The sequence below is a fragment of the Rhizopus delemar genome, genomic scaffold (assembly GCF_000149305.1).
Source record: "Rhizopus delemar RA 99-880 supercont3.13 genomic scaffold, whole genome shotgun sequence".
Lineage (NCBI taxonomy): Eukaryota > Fungi > Mucoromycota > Mucoromycetes > Mucorales > Rhizopodaceae > Rhizopus > Rhizopus delemar.
Genome location: NW_027137839.1, coordinates 1,191,076 through 1,209,393, shown reverse-complemented (window position 1 = coordinate 1,209,393; position 18,318 = coordinate 1,191,076). Strand labels below are relative to the sequence as shown.

Genomic DNA, 18,318 nt, shown 5'->3' with positions numbered 1-18,318 from the left:
TCAGGAAGGACGCGAAAATACTCTAGATGTGTATGTTTACAGCGCATGTTGAAGAACATTTGAAATTTGTGATGGTTGAAATGACAGTGATAACTAGCAAGTGTTTGCCTTGAATTTTTTTCATGAGCTCGAGTACAAAAGACCTTTCCTGATAAAACTGATTAGTTTTTTATGTTTAAAAAAAACAATTTAAAATATGTCCAAAGAAATAACCAAGATGAATTGAGAGGCTTCATAGAAAACAGTACAATTATCACTTTAACCTATTTTGCGGTGTGTGCCAAAGAGTGTTCACTAGTTTCTTACTGATATATAAAGACTATGCTGTTATGCCAACAAAACATATTTTAGAAAAAAACAAAACAAAAAAAAACAAACAAATAACATGTAATTCTTTTTCAAACCTCGACAATTTTCATGCAAACTATTCAATGGTTTAAAAAAAGTTTTTTTTTGTATAAATCAATTCATAATCGTCTTTTTATTGTTGAATCATTATTGAGTAGCTTATTTTCTAAAATATGTGAATATAAAAAAAAATAAACTTTTAAATAGTTACCTAAATGTTTTGAATATTCATCTAATGATTTTATTGTATTTTCCATTTTTATAGATTGTTCATGAATATCTTCTACTTGACTTATAAACTTATCAAAATCATTATCTATTTTATAAAATTAGTTGATCTTTTATATCTTAATCTGTTCATCCTACATGTATTTTGTAGTTTAGACATTTCACTCGCCAGCCTTTGACTCATTTGATTCATTTGACTATATTTTTCTTTTGTAATCATATTCATACTCTCTAACAATTTACAGTCTTCAACAGTCACTGTATTCATCATCATCGTTAACAACAATCTATAAACAATAACACTTTACCTTTTAACTCTGCTTTTGTGTATTCTACAAAATGCTTACAAGCATCCTCTGTTAATTTAATGATGTGTTCTTGATCTAATCCTTTTGTATATTCATCTGGTTTCAAATTCTTTGAGTTTATTATCGATTCATTATTATTGTCATTATCCATTTTTACAAGTGAACGAAGAAGAAGAAAAAAAAAACATTCATTTATTTTGGCAGTTTTATTCGAATGCCGTTTTGTGACGTGCTTAATAACCTAACAGAGAAAAAGAAATACATTTAAACAATATATTTTATTTAAAAATTTAAAGTGGCCGCAGTGGGTGCGTGATATCTTGAAGCATCGTATCACCCAAGTCAGATCAAATTATGTTCAACTAAAAGCACTTAGGGGACAAAGAGGGAAAGAAAAAGAAGGTAAAGAAGAGAGAAGGGAGTAAGTATGGCTTTGAATGATATACAAGAAAATGTTTATTTGTCATATGCTATAAGGCCACAACATCAAAATGCTTTTATTGAGCATGTTCTTAGGCTATCCAACTTTATTAGAAACGTACTACTTGAAGCACAATTATTTGTCAACTTTTTCTGGGTGAACAACAAAGAATTAATTCATCGCAATTATCTGTTCAACAACAATCTTTGGTACTCAATCCCTCAGCTTATTATGGGGGTACGAGTGATTAACTCCAACTTTGTAAACAGTCCAATTGCTTGCTTTTGATAAATTTAAGGCCGAACGTTACCCAGTTATTTTTATCTTCATGGACCATCCATGTAAAGGTCATAGTGATGCTCTGTCATCTAAATGTGCTGTGGTAGCTACAGCCTATTTAAACAACATTGTTGAAAACTTTGAAAAAAGGATATTACATTCATTTCACAGAAGCATAAGATTATCTATCCTGTAAGTTTGAAGAAGCGGTGCTTTAAACAGGAATTGAATACCAAGATTATTAATAAACTATCTTTTGGATATTGCTGGCAAAGATAACTGAAAGACAGGTCTATATGTCCAATGTGCCTTAATTTGATTTCTTTTCAAAAGAAAAATCAGAATGATAATACCTGCAGAAAATTACAAGAACAAGTGACTATGACACCTACAACAAAGAACTTGCCGGCTGCTCCTGCTCAATTTATACCAGCACTGGCATATATTTCAGGCCAAGTCGAACAAGAGGCCAAAAATTGTGAAGGTCAAAGATCCATGCTATGGCTTATTAGCTTTTTTCCAATTCTCCGTTTCAAGTGGAGATACATGGCTATAAATACCAAAGCATTGGCAATTAACACTAAACAATCAAGTGTTGGCATGAATGACTGTGATGGCGTACTCAATATGTTTCATAATGCTTTTGATTTTAGTAAACTCGGCTATAAAAGGTATTCATAAATACATAGGCATTATACACATCATCATGGATGTACATGGCACTATATGTTTATTGTAAGAATAAATGCTAGTCTAAATGACTTACAAGAGGTACCTGAAAATAGGAAGAATATGTTTTACTGTCATGTTAACAGATGGCTTTAATGCTTGCCTCCTCTTCACCAGACCCAAAAAAGATAAAAGTAGTGAAATTAAGCTGGAATTAGAAGACTTTAATGAAAATGAAGTTGAAAAGTACTTGCAATCAATAACATTAGATCTAGGACGAGAACATGTTTTTACATCTGTCACTAATGATTAAAACGACTCTAATCAGATAGGAAGATACAGTTCAAGAGAAAGGAGTTGTTATACAGGTTCCTATCTTAGACAAAAATATATGGATAAGCTGAAGATAGAAAAAGGTATAAAAGAAATCAAAACTAGCCTTACAAGCGCGAAAACTACACTCCAAGATACCTATAAAGTCTACTTGCGAAAAAACCTTGAAGAATTAAACCGTCTTTTTAAATTCTACAGATTCAAGTCTGCATCTTTCAGATTTCATGATTATGAAAGGCGTCAGAGAGCTATTGGTGAGATGGCAAATATGTTTATTGATGATGGTAAGAAATACAGCAAAAAGAAAAGGAAAAAGTCAAGGCGAAACAGATGGAGAAGAAGGTCGAGAAAATCTGGAAAGAATGAGAAAACAAAAGAAACGCTTTGTCAAGAAGATACCTCAAAAAAGAAATCAAAAGGAAAAAAATATCTGTCACTGGTTGCCCACCAAGTTTAAACAATCTGAAGCCTTAATACTAATCATGTTTGATGATAAAATAAAGCAGAAGGATAGTGTTTTGAAGACAAAAAAGCCCTCTTCAGTCCCACCAGTATTTTATACAGTAAACCATTTGAACAACAAAGCCAAATACATTGTGCATTACTAGATATAAATAAATACCTGACTTACCAAGTATGTTTCTATTCTAATCATTATTCAACTTCATTCTGACTTATTAATATGGAATAGGTTTGTAATAGCTGTTGTATAAGCAAGCAAGAAAGAGAAAGACGAGAGTATGAAGGAAAACCGACAAATAGTATCCTGAACTGTAAAACGTGCGGAATACTTTGACAACGAGATGTTAATGCGAGCAAGAATATACTTGATATTGCAAATTCTGTTTTTAGAAACAAAGGGTGTTCAGAAGCTTTTATAAGAAAAATCGCTGTAGAAGCAATAGCTGCTATTTAAGAGATTTAAATATTCACATTATAATAATAAGTTTATAACAAAATAATTCATAGTTTCATAAGAAGCACTAATTATTTTTTCATTTAACCCATCACAATTTTTCAATTATTACCATCAAATTATCTCGATTTTCTACTTCTCTTTTCTCACATATTTACATTTTTCTCAAATACTTGGAAAACATTGTAAACTAGAAAAGAGAAAGGCAATGAAATGCTTAAGATTACAATTGATTAAAACAATAGACGTGCTCTTTTATATCTTATAATCATCCTATTCTTTTGTAAATTCATATAGCCTTTTGAATGAATATACTTTTTTTTAATAAAATAAATAACAGATTTTTAAAATCATAAAAATATTTTCCCTAGTTGTATATGGTTTTCTAAAGAGTATATTCTTCTGCATGTTCTGTTAAAAGAATATTTTTATGTGTTCTAGAACATTTTGAATTTTTGGCATTCACTATGTACACTAGCATAATTAATCAGACGTCTCCTCTTTTTGATTTTTATATAATTTACATTTTGGAATAGTATCAAGTTTAAAGCTTGCAAAAGTGATATGACTAGCAATCGTTGACCAAAGAAAATATGGACTATAATCTTATAAAATCTTTTACAAATTGCAACTTGTTCTCTTTGGCAAGCTACAATAATGATATGACTCTATGACTGAACTTGAATACGTGTTTTATCTTTAATGATCTTTAGATTATAAGATAACTTTTTCGATAGATGTTTGTATGAAACACTGAGGTTAAATTGATTGTTTGTGTACCACAAAGACCAACCAAATGTCTCACATCAAAAAGAGCAAAATAAGTGATCTGTCATCTGCTCTATTGATAATACAGTCAGTCACGGTTCTCTTTTTTTGTTTAGCTTATTTAGCATAGTAAAGATTCAACATACAGATTTGACTGTATGATAACATGATGTATAATCAAAAAAGAAAAAGCATAAACTGAACAAGGTTTCAACTATAATCTCACTAAACTATAGCAAATGTACGAACTTGTACTCTAATTTACCCTGAGAAGTACATTCAAGACTTATTAAAGTCTAAAAATTACTTGTTTGTCATCTATGCTTTTGTTATATTGGCTTTTTACTGCAAGTTTACTGATTTAATTTTTTTGTGGAGCAAACATTTTATTTTGCGCACTCAAAGCATTGGCTCAAGAGCCAGACATCCATTAAAAAAGGAACAAGAATGCTGAATTCAACCTTTACAGTCTTCAACAGGTATTTTTCTGACTGATTCGATAGCTCTAGCAATTAGATTATCCGTTGTAATAAAAAAAAAAAATCTCATTAAACCGCTCTTAACCTTTATCCAGAACAACTCGATAGTATTTAAAAGTGGTAAATATGGTGTCAGGTACGTAGGTTTATAAACGCGATCCGAAATTAATTTCTGAACATCAGACACTTTATGGATGACGACATTATCCATGAGAAGGTAATGGCCCTTCATTTCATGCTTATCGAGCGTGTCCATAACATCAGTTAGGAGTTTCAAAAAAATGCACACTACGTATACCAACCCTAGCACTCACTTCAGCAACCACTTGACTTTCATTATTATCTCTCCTCCTCTTTTTGACAGAAATGCTTTTCTTCTGAGGAGTCTTTGGCTTAAGCAGGAACAAGTCGATCACTCCTTTTTTGCAAATGGCTCTAATAATTGTAATCGTAATGTCTCTGTTCGAACGAAATTCAGTCTTAGCGGGTATTCCGCGCTTTAATCTTCTGAAATTGCGACGAATATACATATTAAACCCTGCTTCATCAATAAAAACGCAGTTGCTTTGTCAGTTCATATTCTTGTCTGTCTGCCATTCAAGGATTTTTTTTTCTCTTCACTGATCGAGATTATTATTTAATGTTTTCGTAGCTACAAACTTGTCAAACTTCTTGAGGGTCACAGATGTATGCACGATAAGGCGTATGTGGAGACCTGAAAGAGTAATCGATTCGATTTCTGGGAAAGCTTCTAGTAGTACATCTCTTGTCTGCCAAGATGTTGCCGCTGCATTCTTATCGCAGAAATCACAGAGGAAGTCCGTATGATGCGTCTAGAGCTTTGTTTCTACTTAGTTTGCTACTTTCTGGTATCAGGCAAACGCTTTTCTTTGCTGTACCTGTATAATTTAATATAATGATGAGCTGTTCTTTCAACAATGCCAACAATAAACCCAGCTTTTCTCGCTTGTATATAAGATTGATAAGATGGATAAGGTCCCCGAGTTTTTCTTACGAACCTCTGCTACGGATGACTTTCTGGTGTTACTTTTTTTTTTTTTTTTTTTTTTTTTTTTTTTGCTCAGAACCGACTTTTACTACATCTTGATCTTCTTTCTTTACCAAATCTTGGCGATAGCTTTGATAGCTATCTAGGTCTATAAGCTTTTTAATGTTGGATCTACTCTTCTAAAGCCTTATACCTGGCATCTCCCAGTGGTGCCACTCGATATTGACATTATTATATAAGCCTATTTGTTGATTCTCAATGTCTATTGGCTCCATACTAGGAATCTCGACAGTGATATTGAGAAATATCCTCAAACTACTGTAATATAATTAGATAAGCCTAGAGGTGGGTATTATTGTGAGGGATACGAAGGAAAAAGGTGCTTATACTTTCCAAAAGGTACTCATACTCGGTTAGGTCAACCCGTCTATCCGACTAATTTTATCCGAGCGTGTAACTTGAGGATCTGTGAATTGTTTCAACAATTGTGATTGTTCTTTTCCATGAATAGACAGCATTCGAAGGAATAGATTGAGCATCTTTTCTATACTTGACAATCCTGTTATCTCATGAAAGCTAAATCCAATGGCTATGAGATGTAAATATGTTGCTGTTTTTAATTAATAAACTCTAAATATCCCAAGATTACTTCAAGACTACTGTGAACATGGTAAATTCCTCCTTTTAAAACCTTCTGTTCTGATGAAGTTTAGTTATGACTCATATCAAAAATCAAAGCTCATAGAAAAGCTCCTCATTGTCTATTCTATCAAAGAGGAAAGGCAAGATAGATAATAAAATCATAATCCTCTACGTGCTATGTTTAAGAATGTTTGACAGCTTTTATTTAGATGTAGATTAAGATAAAATGTACTATCCAAAAATGCCGCTAGAGACTGAATCAGATTGTGACTTTCCTGAAGTATCCTCACAGTAAAAAACCAAACTCATTAATTTCCTTTTTAGGGTGGATACTTTTACAAAATCCTTTTTTTGCCACAAATGTTTGTTTTAAGCTTACGATTATGCATTTTTATAAGAAAGGGTTATTCGATGAGATCTCACAGATTATTAGCAGGTCAACCTTGTTATAAATTTAACTGAGAGATTCTTTCTATTTATATATTAACAGATACCTGACTTGATAACGCACATCCTACAAAAATAAAGCATTTCGCTTGGTGATCTTACAATTACTTGTGTGACACATAAAAGTGCTATAAATTCCATGCTTAGTTTTGTTTCTTTTCTCTCTTTTAATTTTTTTTTTACGAAAATATGCCTGATCCTATCTTTACCCATGCCCTTGGTCTCTCAACTGCGTTACTCACTGCTTTGTCAATAAAGTATCCAGATCGCGCTATATTTGATGAACATCGAGAAGGTATCGCTTATAAAAAAGGATGGCCTCTCGTAGGGCAATTGCCGGCAATCATATCAAATGCAGAATTGATGCATGAATTCTTTATGAATGGCTTTAATGAGTTGGACTCTCTAACGACGTAAAGAACAAAAAAAAAAAAAAAAAAAAAGTGCAACACAAACTGTATTCACTTTGTTTAATTAGAACAGCATCTGCATTTGGCATTCCTCGTAGTATAACAACCATTGATCCTCGAAATATTGAGCATATATTAAAAAGTAAACAAATACAATATAGAAACGATTTTTTTTTAATTCTTTTTTTGTTAGATAATTTCGAAAATTATGTAAAGGGACCTAACTTTAATGATGCCACAAAAGATTTACTTGGTCATGGCATATTTAATGCAAATGGTGAGCAGTGGAAATATCAAAGAAAAACAGCAAGTCATATCTTTAATGTAAAAAATTTTAAGGACATGTTTACAGAGTAAAAAAAAAATCTGATTAATGATTCAAAACCCAATTGAGATCTAAACAGTAAAATACAGGGTCTTTATCAAGGAGCTTGGTATCATGTTTTCAGGAACATTTGATAAAGCCGCAAATACGGGCCAAATAATTGATTTCCATGATATTATGTTTAAATACACTTTGGATTCCTTCATCTTGTAAGTATATGATGTATTTGTACAATTAAAAGACATTGAAACTTTTTTTCTTAAAAAAAAAAGACTTGGTTTTGGTGTACAACTCAATGCATTGAGCAACAAAGAAAAAGTGCCATTCGCCGCCTCTTTTGATGAATGCCAACTCAACAGCTTTCAAAGATTTGTCAATCCCTATTGGAAACTAACTGAGCCCATCACAGCATTCTTTCAACCCACAAAGAAATCTACTCGTCAACATCTAAAAACGATTAATGAATTTGCAGATCAGGTCATTCAAAAGCGTAGAAAAGAGATAGCCAATGGAGAAATACATCAGCGCGACCTATTGTCTCGCTTCATGAATACACACAACGAGAAGGGTGAATTGCTGAATAATAAAGAGCTGAGAGACATTATTCTGAATTTTGTGATTGCTGGACGAGACACAACAGCTCAAGCTTTATCTTGGACTTTTTATAACCTCTTGTTACATCCTCGTATTGAAAAAAAACTACTGGAAGAAATTGAATGTTATGTTACGGATGATTTGATGAAAACACCTGCCGAACTGTATGACACCATAAAGAAAATGATATATGCTCATGCAGTGTATGTGTATTTCCAAATGTAAATAACACTCTTGACCCATTCCCTACTCTTTTTAGATTTTATGAAGTATTAAGATTACATCCTTCTGTTCCAAACAACCAAAAATACGCGCTTGATAACGATATATGGCCAGATGGAACTTCAATCAAAAAAGGCGATTATGTCATTTGGTGTCCTTGGGCTCAAGGTCGCTCAACAAAGGTATGGGGCTCTGACGCACATGAATTTAAACCAGAGAGATGGATCACTGGCAAGGGCGAACTCCGCAGAGAATCCCAAGGTCAGTGGCCTGCTTTTCATGCTGGACCTCGGGTTTGCTTGGGTCAAAATTTAGCAACACTTGAAGCCTTGATAGCGATGATCTTTATTATTAAAAAATACAAGTTAAGACTCCTGCCGAATCAAAATATTACATATCAAGTGTCACTGACATTACCAATGAAAGAGGGCATGAAAGTTCAAGTTGAAAAGCGCTAAATTTGCTATCGTAGAAACAATTGGCTCGTACAACATATTGTCTTTTTTTCTTCGTTTATTTCATAAAACAATGTATGTTTATATCAATAAAAACTCACCACTTTTATTTTATGATTTGTTATGCATACACAAGTAGTACGGTCACTTGTGAAAAATATCAAGTTATATCAGCTAACAATAAAAACAAAGCTGCAAAAATAAAGGCCACTTGAAAGTTTCTGAAGAAAATCCATCAATTGCTACACTTACTCTGCTCAGCATATAGTTAGACAATGTTGAATTCTTGAGCCGTATTTGATCGTAGAAAAGGATAAAAAAATACTTCCTGTTTGGTGAAACAAACTGCTTTCAAAAAGAAAATCTTAATAATAGGATTCCTCATGATTAGGCAGCTAATCTTATTAGGTATATTAGAAAAGGATAGGCATAATCAAATGAAACTCATTTCTGATACTACTGGTAAAGCACACAAATAGCCAGTAAATATAAAAAAAAATTCTTCAATTTGATGTTGATCCGATTAAATCTATTTGTATATATTTCCAAACTTTTGGGCAATGTTTTATTTATTTTATAAACTTAGAATCTAAGCTTGCTGAAGAACCACTTGTTCTTTCCAGTTTGGTAACGTTCTTCAAACAACTTCTTAATGACCTTCTTGGAATCTTCACGTTGAGTGGGTTCCTTGAAAGTTTCGGAAGAGATAGTACCCTTAATTTGTTCCAATTCCAAACCATAACTATATACATATACTGTGTTAATCTCCAATCAAATTGATTTCAATCTAAACATTACCGAGTGGGCATCATGTGGTTGTAGTTGACGATCTTGATGAAAGGCTTGACCTTGGAGCGCTTAGCGACCTTCTTCTTACCCATGGACTTGGTGACCTTGAGAGGAGTACGTTCGACACCAGCAACAACGGCATAACCGTAGGGTCTTTCCTTGGTACCTTCATCGTGGTCTATTGATCATATAAGTATAAAAGAACGCGCTTTTGTTTTTTTTTTTTTTTTGAATCGATATACATACTACGGACGACAACAGCCTTCTTACCGGCATAACGTCCTTGAAGGATGACAACAACCTATATAATGCAAAATTAAGATTGAGTAAATTGAACATTAAAAAATTCCCATTCCAATGTCATTTTTGTCTCCTTCTCTCTTTTTCTCTCTTCTCTATTCATCCATCCATATACAAAATGTATTCATCCATCTCTCTCTTTCATCCAATATTTGTTCTGAAAAAATGCTTTACCTTTCCAGCTTTAATGAATTTAACCATGGCTGCTTAAAGTGGATTTATAAGAGAAGGGGAAATCTTTTTTGTGTATGATTTCAAACTTTATTAAAAAAAACTCCCTCTTCCAACATATTTATTTACACTCCGACTACTGCTGTTGTTCAAAGAAGGCAGGATTGATATACATACTCTTACCAGTGGATGATTGATTGAAACCAAGTCTTGGTCTATTATTACTATTACCTCTCATACCACCACGCATCATCATTTCACTATACATTCTTATATTTGGAGGGACAGGTGGAGTGGGAAAATAGGGCATGCTTGGATTAAATGCAAAATTCATCGGTGTATTACCCAATCTAGGGATATTGGCAGTATTATTGATAATATTTCTTGTAGGTTTGCTACTTGATTCTAATAACAGTAATAATGTATTAATTCTACGATTTGTGTGAATATAAGAATACCTTTTGGAAGGTGTTTAAATGGATTAGGCGCTGTTGTAAAAAGAGCATAAACACGCTTATGATCAAATTCACTTTTTTTAAAGAAAAGCTTAGCAACTACATGTATCGTAAATGCTATTTACATTTTCTCAAATAACTCTTTTGCATATGTAGCATATTCTTCATTATTAAATTCAAGAAAGACGATCCTTTTATATGTCCGTAAGTGAGTATACAGAATAGTACAAAGTTATGTGTATACCCTTTTGATTTTCCATTCATTTTATACTCAAAAAATGACATTTCTTTGAGGTGTTCAATAAGATTTGTCTTTCTTAATGGCTCTTGAACATCTTTATCAGTTGTATACTAACAAAAAGGATTCAGTTTATGTCGTCGACTTTATATCGAATCTATTTTTACCCAATGAAGCTCTCCTAAATATATGCTGTTTGTAGGTTGATTTGATATGCCACGTAACTGAGTTAAAGAAGTTGGTATTTGCTGCTGTTGATGATGATGATAATTTTGTTGCTGTTGCTGTTGCTGTTTATGACTTTGATAGGCTTGAGTTGTAGTTTGTATCTTTTGTGAAGCTAAAAAGCTATTTATTCAAATCGAACCTTGTAGTATTTGACTTTTTATTTCTAACCTTTAATTGAATCTTCACTTGACTTGAGCGACTTTGTTTGCTAAGAAACATTTATTAGATTTCCTCTTTTTCCAACAACTAATTTACCTTCTCATCCACAGGTTCTTCAGACCTTGATCTCTTTTTCATTGGTACATCGTGAACAATCTCTTCTAAGTCGTCGCCCTATTTTAATATCAAAAACTTTTGTTATATCAAGAAAGAAGTAAAAAAAAAAAGATCGACTACCAAATTGAAATCGTAATCGCCATAAATATCTACGTCTTCTTCTGCCATTATATATACGAATAAAAAGCACAGAGTGAAGTTCGGTTACTAAATTATTTAACAATATGCGATTGCTAATTTGAGGAGGTTTTTTTTTTTTTTTTTTTTTGACAAGCATGAAATATGGACTATGAGTAGCATTTGGTTTATTTACAAGTAAATGCTCATTCAGAGCAACTGAAACATAGAAATGTTTGTTGGTCTGGATGAGACGATCAAAAAGGTACTAATTTAAGAGTATATTCCTTCATTTTGGGTGAACAAATAGCAAACAAACTTTAGAAATTATGCAATGTACTTATTACTGAAATAGCTAAGAGATTTATACAAATAATAAATCATAAATATTACAAACTCCCATTTGAGAAAGATACATAAAAATGGATGTAATGAATGAAGATTATCGGTGTATTTAGACAAATACATTATATGCATAAAGCACCGACTACATTTTAACTAGAGTGTCGAATATAATGCTTTTAGAATCTTTTACACCTTCTCTGGCTATAACATATCCTATTTTAGCCCCAGGACGAGTGCTTTTTATGTAATTGACAATAATAGTTGGCTTTCATGATAGTACATAGTTTGAATGTTTTATATATAAAAAAGTGATTGATTTATTCATGAAAATAAAAAAGAATATTTTATTTTTGTGTAAGCAAAGCTAAAAGTTCTTCAAACTTTGTATGGGACTCGATTCTCCAATTAGCAAGCGTCTTTTTTTCAGGAGAACCAACAACGATTGCAAATTGAACAATTTCTGGTCCACCGATCTGAAGCTTATCCAATACACGGAACATGTCATCACCTGTCTTACTGTCACCAATGCACATGATAAAATCGATAGCTGAACAATGTAACACTGAACGCTTGAGTACTGTACCTTTGTTCACGAGACTAGGTCGTACTTCAAGGTTCATTCTGTTCATCAAACATTCAATAGGCAATTTACCGACAAAATTCTGTTCCAAATGGTTTTGACACTCCATCGCTTGGAACGCACTGTTGTTTCACAATGTTTTAACCTAATTTTTTTATGGCATATTGCACACACTTACCCAAATTTAGGATCCGCTTTACGGTAATGCCAAGCAATAGAACATTTCTTGTCTTCGATCAGACTACCAGGTGTACGTTCTGTATAGTATTCAAATATTTCTTTTACACCATCTTTCCAAGATAAGTCAAGGTCGCCTGTCATGTCTAACCACATTGAGCTCTCTGGGTCTTTGATGAAACACCCATGTTCTGCAGATAAGCCTAGTTTAGGTACATGGCCTAAACAGTAGTCGAGCCACTCCTTTTTTTTTTGAATTTATTAGTATCTCGTTTGTATTTCCTAGGTTTTTTATACCTGTGTACGACCAGAGACAACCCAAACAATATTTTGAGGATCTTCACACAGTTTCTTTAATACCTTAATCGTCTTTTCTGAAGGTGTGGCGTCCTCTGGATTTTTGTGAATCGGAGCTAAAGCACCCTATAAGTCAAAATAGTTAAAAGGCGAAAGGAAAGAGGAAGTTGTCGCTATTCGATATTTACATCATAGTCAATTACTAAAGCTCGCTTGCGACTGTTATCATATTCCACTTTAACTCGATTGAAATCAAGTAAAGAAGTTGCCCCACAGCCATTCTTTTGTGAATCCAAGAGCCCTTTGACAAGAGAGCTTGCCCAAAAATTAGCTGTGTGAGAAGTAACAAAATCATTCAATTGCTATTTGCATTGTAAATGGAAGCTCATGCTAAAAAGAGAATTTACTTTTTTACCTGGTATTTTAATTTCTTTTCCTCTTCGCTTATGGATAAGCATTCAGCAATAGCACGAGCTACTTCATTAAAGTTCCAAGGATTGACAATAGTGGCGGTACTCATGCTTCTTGCCGTGCCAGTAAATTCAGACAAAATCAAGGGGCTGCAGTGACCTTCTTGGGCAACGACATATTCAAAACTAGATGTATTCATACCATCAATCACGGGTGTAACAAGGCCAATATCAGCCACTTTCAAAAGAGCATAGTACTCATCACGATCGATATGTTGATTGAACAAGTTTGCAGGTGTAAACTCGATAGAACCGTATTTGCTATTAATACGAGCAACAATTTCGTTGGCCTTCTTTTCGAGCCCAGGCGTATCTAAAACACCCGGAGAGGTCACTTGGATAAGGACGGCCTTGTCTCTCCATTCTGGATAGCTATCCAAAAATATTTCAAAGGCCTCTAGCTTTTGAAGGACACCTTTCACAGGATCAAGCTTGTCTCTGCCAATGATTAACTTTTTATCTGCATATCTTTCCCGAATGGCTTTCGCTTTGGGCTCTACACCTGGACGATGACAGTGATCTCTTGTTCTTTCAACATCAATACCAATTGGGTAAATACCAATTTGGATAAGTGAACCGTGGGCGACAATACCATAGAGAGTATATTCATAACCCAAAATGCGTGTACAACATGAGGTGAAGTGACGAGCATAATCATAGGTTTGCAAGCCTACCAAGTTGGCCCCTAGAATGCCTTGAAGGATTTCTTTACGATCTACGTTGACAAAGGATGTAAGTAAACGCAAAGTTTCGAACATGTCTATTATAGCTTACGTGGAAGACAGCGGAAAATTTCTGAGCTAGGGAAAGGAGTATGTACAAAAAACCCAACTAACGCGTTAGGTAATCTATCACGTATTATTTGAGGGACAAGCATCAAATGATAGTCATGTACCCAAACTATTTTTTTTAACGATAAGCCAAGGCTTTACATGTAGAAGCTTACAACAACTTACTAATATCCCCTTCCTTGTAATGCTTTAATACTTCTTCAGCAAATATCTCATTCACTCTCACATAATCTTTCCAATAATTCACTTCATCGACATCGTCAGACCACATCATGTAATGCATGAGTGGCCAAAGAACTTTAAAAATGTATAATGAGTACAATAAGATTTTCTATATATGAACGCTTTACCTTGTTTACTATAGCCTTCGTAATGACCTGAAGATAATTTGTCATTTATAAAGATGGGCACCATATCGTATTTAGATCGCAAGAGATCTCTCAAGCTTTCTCTCTCTTCTTCATTGATATCGTCAATTTCAATTGGATCATTCTCATCTGTTACAATAGATCCTGTACTACCAATATAGAGAGTTTCATGATTTTTCTTTAAGGAATCAATGGCAGCATACATGGCAGAGTGTCCTCTTCTCTGAGTCAATCGCCAAATATTAGTTTGACCAAGAGCAGTAATAGTGGATCTTCTCTTTTGAACTTGAGAAATAGGATTCAAGTCCAATTCTTCGGTGGGAGTGTGAACTGGAGTGATTTCAGAATAAACATTAAATGGATTTTTTTGTATCTTGAGCTGCTTTAATTTTTCAATAATTGACTGGTTTGTGTTGGAAATATCGAGAATACAATTATATGGTATCTGATTGACAACATTAATTACTTTTCCTTTAAATTCTTGATCGCCCTTGTTTCCAATGACCGTCTCTTTTATCTTGTTGACAATAGAAGACATGGTATAATGTGAGAAAAAGAGAAAAAAAAACCCTCCCATATTTTGCAGTAAAATCCCTGATTTATAAAATTCTGGACTAAACGGCATTTAAAATGACGTTATGCACTGTCATTTAACTGTCAGTACTGTCAATCGATTACGTTATAGTTTCGTTTTCTTGAAGAAATATCTTGTCCTTCATTATTTTCAGCTATAGATATAATCATACGATTGATTATTGCTGCAAGTATAGATATGATATTACAATTTATGAAATGCTCCATTAGCTAATAGTGATTAATAACAAGAAATTGACACCTAATAAAGAGTATACATACTTTTATAATATTCTCTTCTCATTCGTCCATTATTCTCTTCTTAATCCCAACTGGAAATATAGAGTCAAAAGATACAATAAACTGTTGTGGTAAATCTGATCTGATAGCCCAATTCTAATTCAAGCATGAACTACTGCCAGCAAGTAGTTCTCGACTTGTATTATATACCTCTTGCCATCCATTTATGACAACCAAGTCTTATTATAAATCAATGAAACTTTTTTTTTATCTTAACGTTAAAATTCTATTCTTTTTCGTCTCTAGTTTAAATTGAAGTTTTTTTTTATCTCAATAGAAATATGATAGCATCTACTGTGCAAAACATTCCTTATATTGATACGATAAACTTATGTTTTAAATTTGTTAAAAGTGCCAGCACTGGAAAAGGCTTTAAAGTATAATCATATTGTTATTTATTAGAACAGGATTCTATTATTCAAATAAAAACAGCACTTCCCTCTCTTTTTTCTTAGTTTGTAGGTTAGTTGTTTGTATTCTTTTGTGAAGAAATTTATGATCATTTATGATGTTTTTATTTAAATATAAGGGATAATCAAACACTGAACATGATTTTCGACTACTAGCGCTCGCTATGAATACAAACATATTAGGAGGGAAACCAATTTAACACTGTATTACTCTTTCATTCATTAGAAATGTAATAAATTACCTACAGAAATGATTACAAATAAAACAATATTCTATGCTCACTTTATACTTGAATAACTTATGAAAATCCAAGTGATTATTAGCTAGTGCGCATAAGGAAATCATATTGTAAATGGAAAGCAGTTATATCCAAGTGCTAACTTCTTGTTCAAAACGAAGTTATTCAACAATTGGATGTTAAAAATGTTATTGACCGTATTAATTCACCTATAATGAATATGTTTTGCTTATTATAATGGTTTATACCTTTACTTGCACCAATGAAATGACAATTGGTATTACTGATCCTAGGGGCAATTTTTTATTTGTTCAAGTTAATAGAAATAAACTCTAATATCATTTGTTTATATATCGGATTAAAACTAATGCAGGGATCAGACATCAATTTGAAACAGATCCTTCCTTTTTTTTGGGGGGTAATAATTAAGCCGCTGGCTTGCCGGAGGATGAATTATTTATTAAAGTGATAATACTTGTATTTGAATTGATCCCTAAAATTATAATACGGTTATTATGTAGTGACTACCTCTTACTTATAGAATAATAACATAATGCGGTTTTTTTTATGGACAAAAGAATGGATAGAGGATCTAAATTGGCAGAAGAGCAAATTCAAAAACAAAATCACAATTTTGTATTTGTAATACATTTTAAAGTCAGATGTTTCTACCACTGCAGAATTTATTAATAATCAATCAGATATAAAAGGAGCTCGCAATTTTTGATTTAACAAAGAAATATAGATCAAAAAATGCCTTCTGCTGCTATTCAAACCCAAGCCTTTAACCCCCAAGTTGGCAAAGCCTCAAATGCCGAAAAGAGCTTACTCTTTTCTCCTGTAACAAACAAGTCTGTCACTTACAAGAATCGCATTGTTGTACCTCCTATGTGTATGTACAGTTGTACAGATGGTTTCTTTAATGATTTTCACTTGGCTCATTATGCCTCCTTTGCCTTCAAGGGTGTTGCTGCCATCATTATTGAAGCTACTGCTGTTGAACCTCGTGGTCGTATCTCTCCTCATGATGCTGGTTTATGGTCAGATGAACACATTGCTCCCCTTAAACGTGTTGTTGACTTGATCAAATCCCAGGGCACTATCCCTGCTATTCAATTGGCTCATGCTGGTCGCAAGGCCAACATGTCTTCCTTGTGGAACGGATATAAATTGGTTCCTGAATCAGAAGGAGGATGGCCTAATGATATCGTTGGTCCTTCTGATGTTCCCTTTGATGAGTTGCACGGCAAACCTCATGCTCTTACTATTCCTGAATTAGAAGCTATAAAACAAAAATGGGTTGATGCTGCCATTCGTGCTGATAAGGCTGGCATCGAAGTCCTCGAAGTTCACAATGCACACGGGTAAGAAAGAGAATTGTCAATTGGAAATGAATTATATTTACTAAATTAAATGACTAGTTATTTATTACAAAGCTTTTTGTCTGGTCATTCTAATAAGCGTACTGATATCTATGGTGGATCTTTAGAAAACCGTATGCGTTATCCTCTTGAAGTGATTGAAGCTGTTCGCAAAGTGTGGCCAGAACACAAGCCTTTATGGGTTCGTATCTCAGGTACTGACTTTAAATATGTTGATTCTATGAAACGCGATGAAGAAGGTTGGGACATTTATCAATCCATTGAATATGCCAAGGCATTGAAGGAGATTGGTGTTGATGTGATTGATGTCTCTGGTGGTGGTAACCGTACTGACGCTGCTTATCCTACCGAAAAGCTCTACCAAATCGAGATGTCTAATGCAATTAAACACCAAGCTAACATTGCTACTGCTGCTGTTGGTAGAATTATCGATCCTAAGGATGCTGAAACTGTTTTAAAAGAAGACAAGGCTGATTATATCTTGGTTGGACGTGCCCATTTGAACGACAGCAGTTGGCTGAACCATGCTGCTCGTGAGCTTGGTGTCAGTACCGTCTGGGCTAACCAGTACGAACGTGGCCAACGTGCATTCTAAAAATCTGCTTTTCCTTTTTAATTTATATAATGTAAATGTATTTAAATAAACCATAAAACATAGATCTCCCTAAAAACTTACTCTACAATGTCTCTAAATAATCAACTAACTGTAATTTACAATACTGGATACTTGTGGTTTCATACATCATACGTTAAGTGTTATTTCTGAACTTGTTTTTTAATTATACAACAAATAAATAAAATGAAAGTAAAAAGAAAAAAAAAAAAGAAGCTATTGTAGTTGTATTGGTAGAAAATTTCCGACAATCACCGTCTAATAATTGTTCTTGTTATTAAAATGATTAATACAGTAAAAGGCACTTACAGGAATATTATATTTGTCTCTACGAATAGTAAATGAA

At 33.3% G+C, this 18,318-nt stretch overlaps 6 protein-coding genes across 6 annotated transcripts; 3 read left to right on the top strand and 3 right to left on the bottom strand.

The window, feature by feature from the left end:
* Positions 1 to 765: 765 nt before the first annotated feature.
* RO3G_14324 (uncharacterized protein) lies at positions 766 to 1,035 on the bottom strand (the record flags this gene model as incomplete). Its single annotated transcript, XM_067668908.1, has 2 exons — positions 766 to 773; positions 885 to 1,035. 2 exons carry the CDS (start codon positions 1,033 to 1,035, stop codon positions 766 to 768), a joined length of 159 nt encoding a protein of 52 aa, XP_067525009.1.
* Positions 1,036 to 1,965: 930 nt separating this feature from the next.
* On the top strand, positions 1,966 to 2,265 carry RO3G_14323 (uncharacterized protein; the record flags this gene model as incomplete). The annotated part of the gene is made up of 1 exon (XM_067668907.1): positions 1,966 to 2,265. The coding sequence occupies one exon, from the start codon at positions 1,966 to 1,968 to the stop codon at positions 2,263 to 2,265; it is 300 nt and encodes a 99-aa protein (XP_067525008.1).
* A 4,771-nt stretch (positions 2,266 to 7,036) lies between these two features.
* Positions 7,037 to 8,856, top strand: RO3G_14322 (uncharacterized protein; the record flags this gene model as incomplete). The annotated part of the gene is made up of 6 exons (XM_067668906.1): positions 7,037 to 7,260; positions 7,326 to 7,399; positions 7,451 to 7,610; positions 7,672 to 7,791; positions 7,855 to 8,340; positions 8,436 to 8,856. The coding sequence occupies 6 exons, from the start codon at positions 7,037 to 7,039 to the stop codon at positions 8,854 to 8,856; spliced, it is 1,485 nt and encodes a 494-aa protein (XP_067525007.1).
* A 579-nt stretch (positions 8,857 to 9,435) lies between these two features.
* RO3G_14321 (60S ribosomal eL27 domain-containing protein) lies at positions 9,436 to 11,478 on the bottom strand (the record flags this gene model as incomplete). Its single annotated transcript, XM_067668905.1, has 11 exons — positions 9,436 to 9,595; positions 9,652 to 9,820; positions 9,889 to 9,943; positions 10,117 to 10,145; positions 10,297 to 10,544; positions 10,694 to 10,759; positions 10,840 to 10,919; positions 10,974 to 11,146; positions 11,203 to 11,242; positions 11,290 to 11,367; positions 11,464 to 11,478. The coding sequence occupies 11 exons, from the start codon at positions 11,476 to 11,478 to the stop codon at positions 9,436 to 9,438; spliced, it is 1,113 nt and encodes a 370-aa protein (XP_067525006.1).
* A 638-nt stretch (positions 11,479 to 12,116) lies between these two features.
* On the bottom strand, positions 12,117 to 14,993 carry RO3G_14320 (uncharacterized protein; the record flags this gene model as incomplete). Its single annotated transcript, XM_067668904.1, has 8 exons — positions 12,117 to 12,393; positions 12,531 to 12,772; positions 12,827 to 12,952; positions 13,015 to 13,188; positions 13,242 to 14,011; positions 14,071 to 14,196; positions 14,253 to 14,384; positions 14,438 to 14,993. The coding sequence occupies 8 exons, from the start codon at positions 14,991 to 14,993 to the stop codon at positions 12,117 to 12,119; spliced, it is 2,403 nt and encodes an 800-aa protein (XP_067525005.1).
* A 1,737-nt stretch (positions 14,994 to 16,730) lies between these two features.
* Positions 16,731 to 17,954, top strand: RO3G_14319 (uncharacterized protein; the record flags this gene model as incomplete). Its single annotated transcript, XM_067668903.1, has 2 exons — positions 16,731 to 17,341; positions 17,399 to 17,954. The coding sequence occupies 2 exons, from the start codon at positions 16,731 to 16,733 to the stop codon at positions 17,952 to 17,954; spliced, it is 1,167 nt and encodes a 388-aa protein (XP_067525004.1).
* Positions 17,955 to 18,318: the final 364 nt, after the last annotated feature.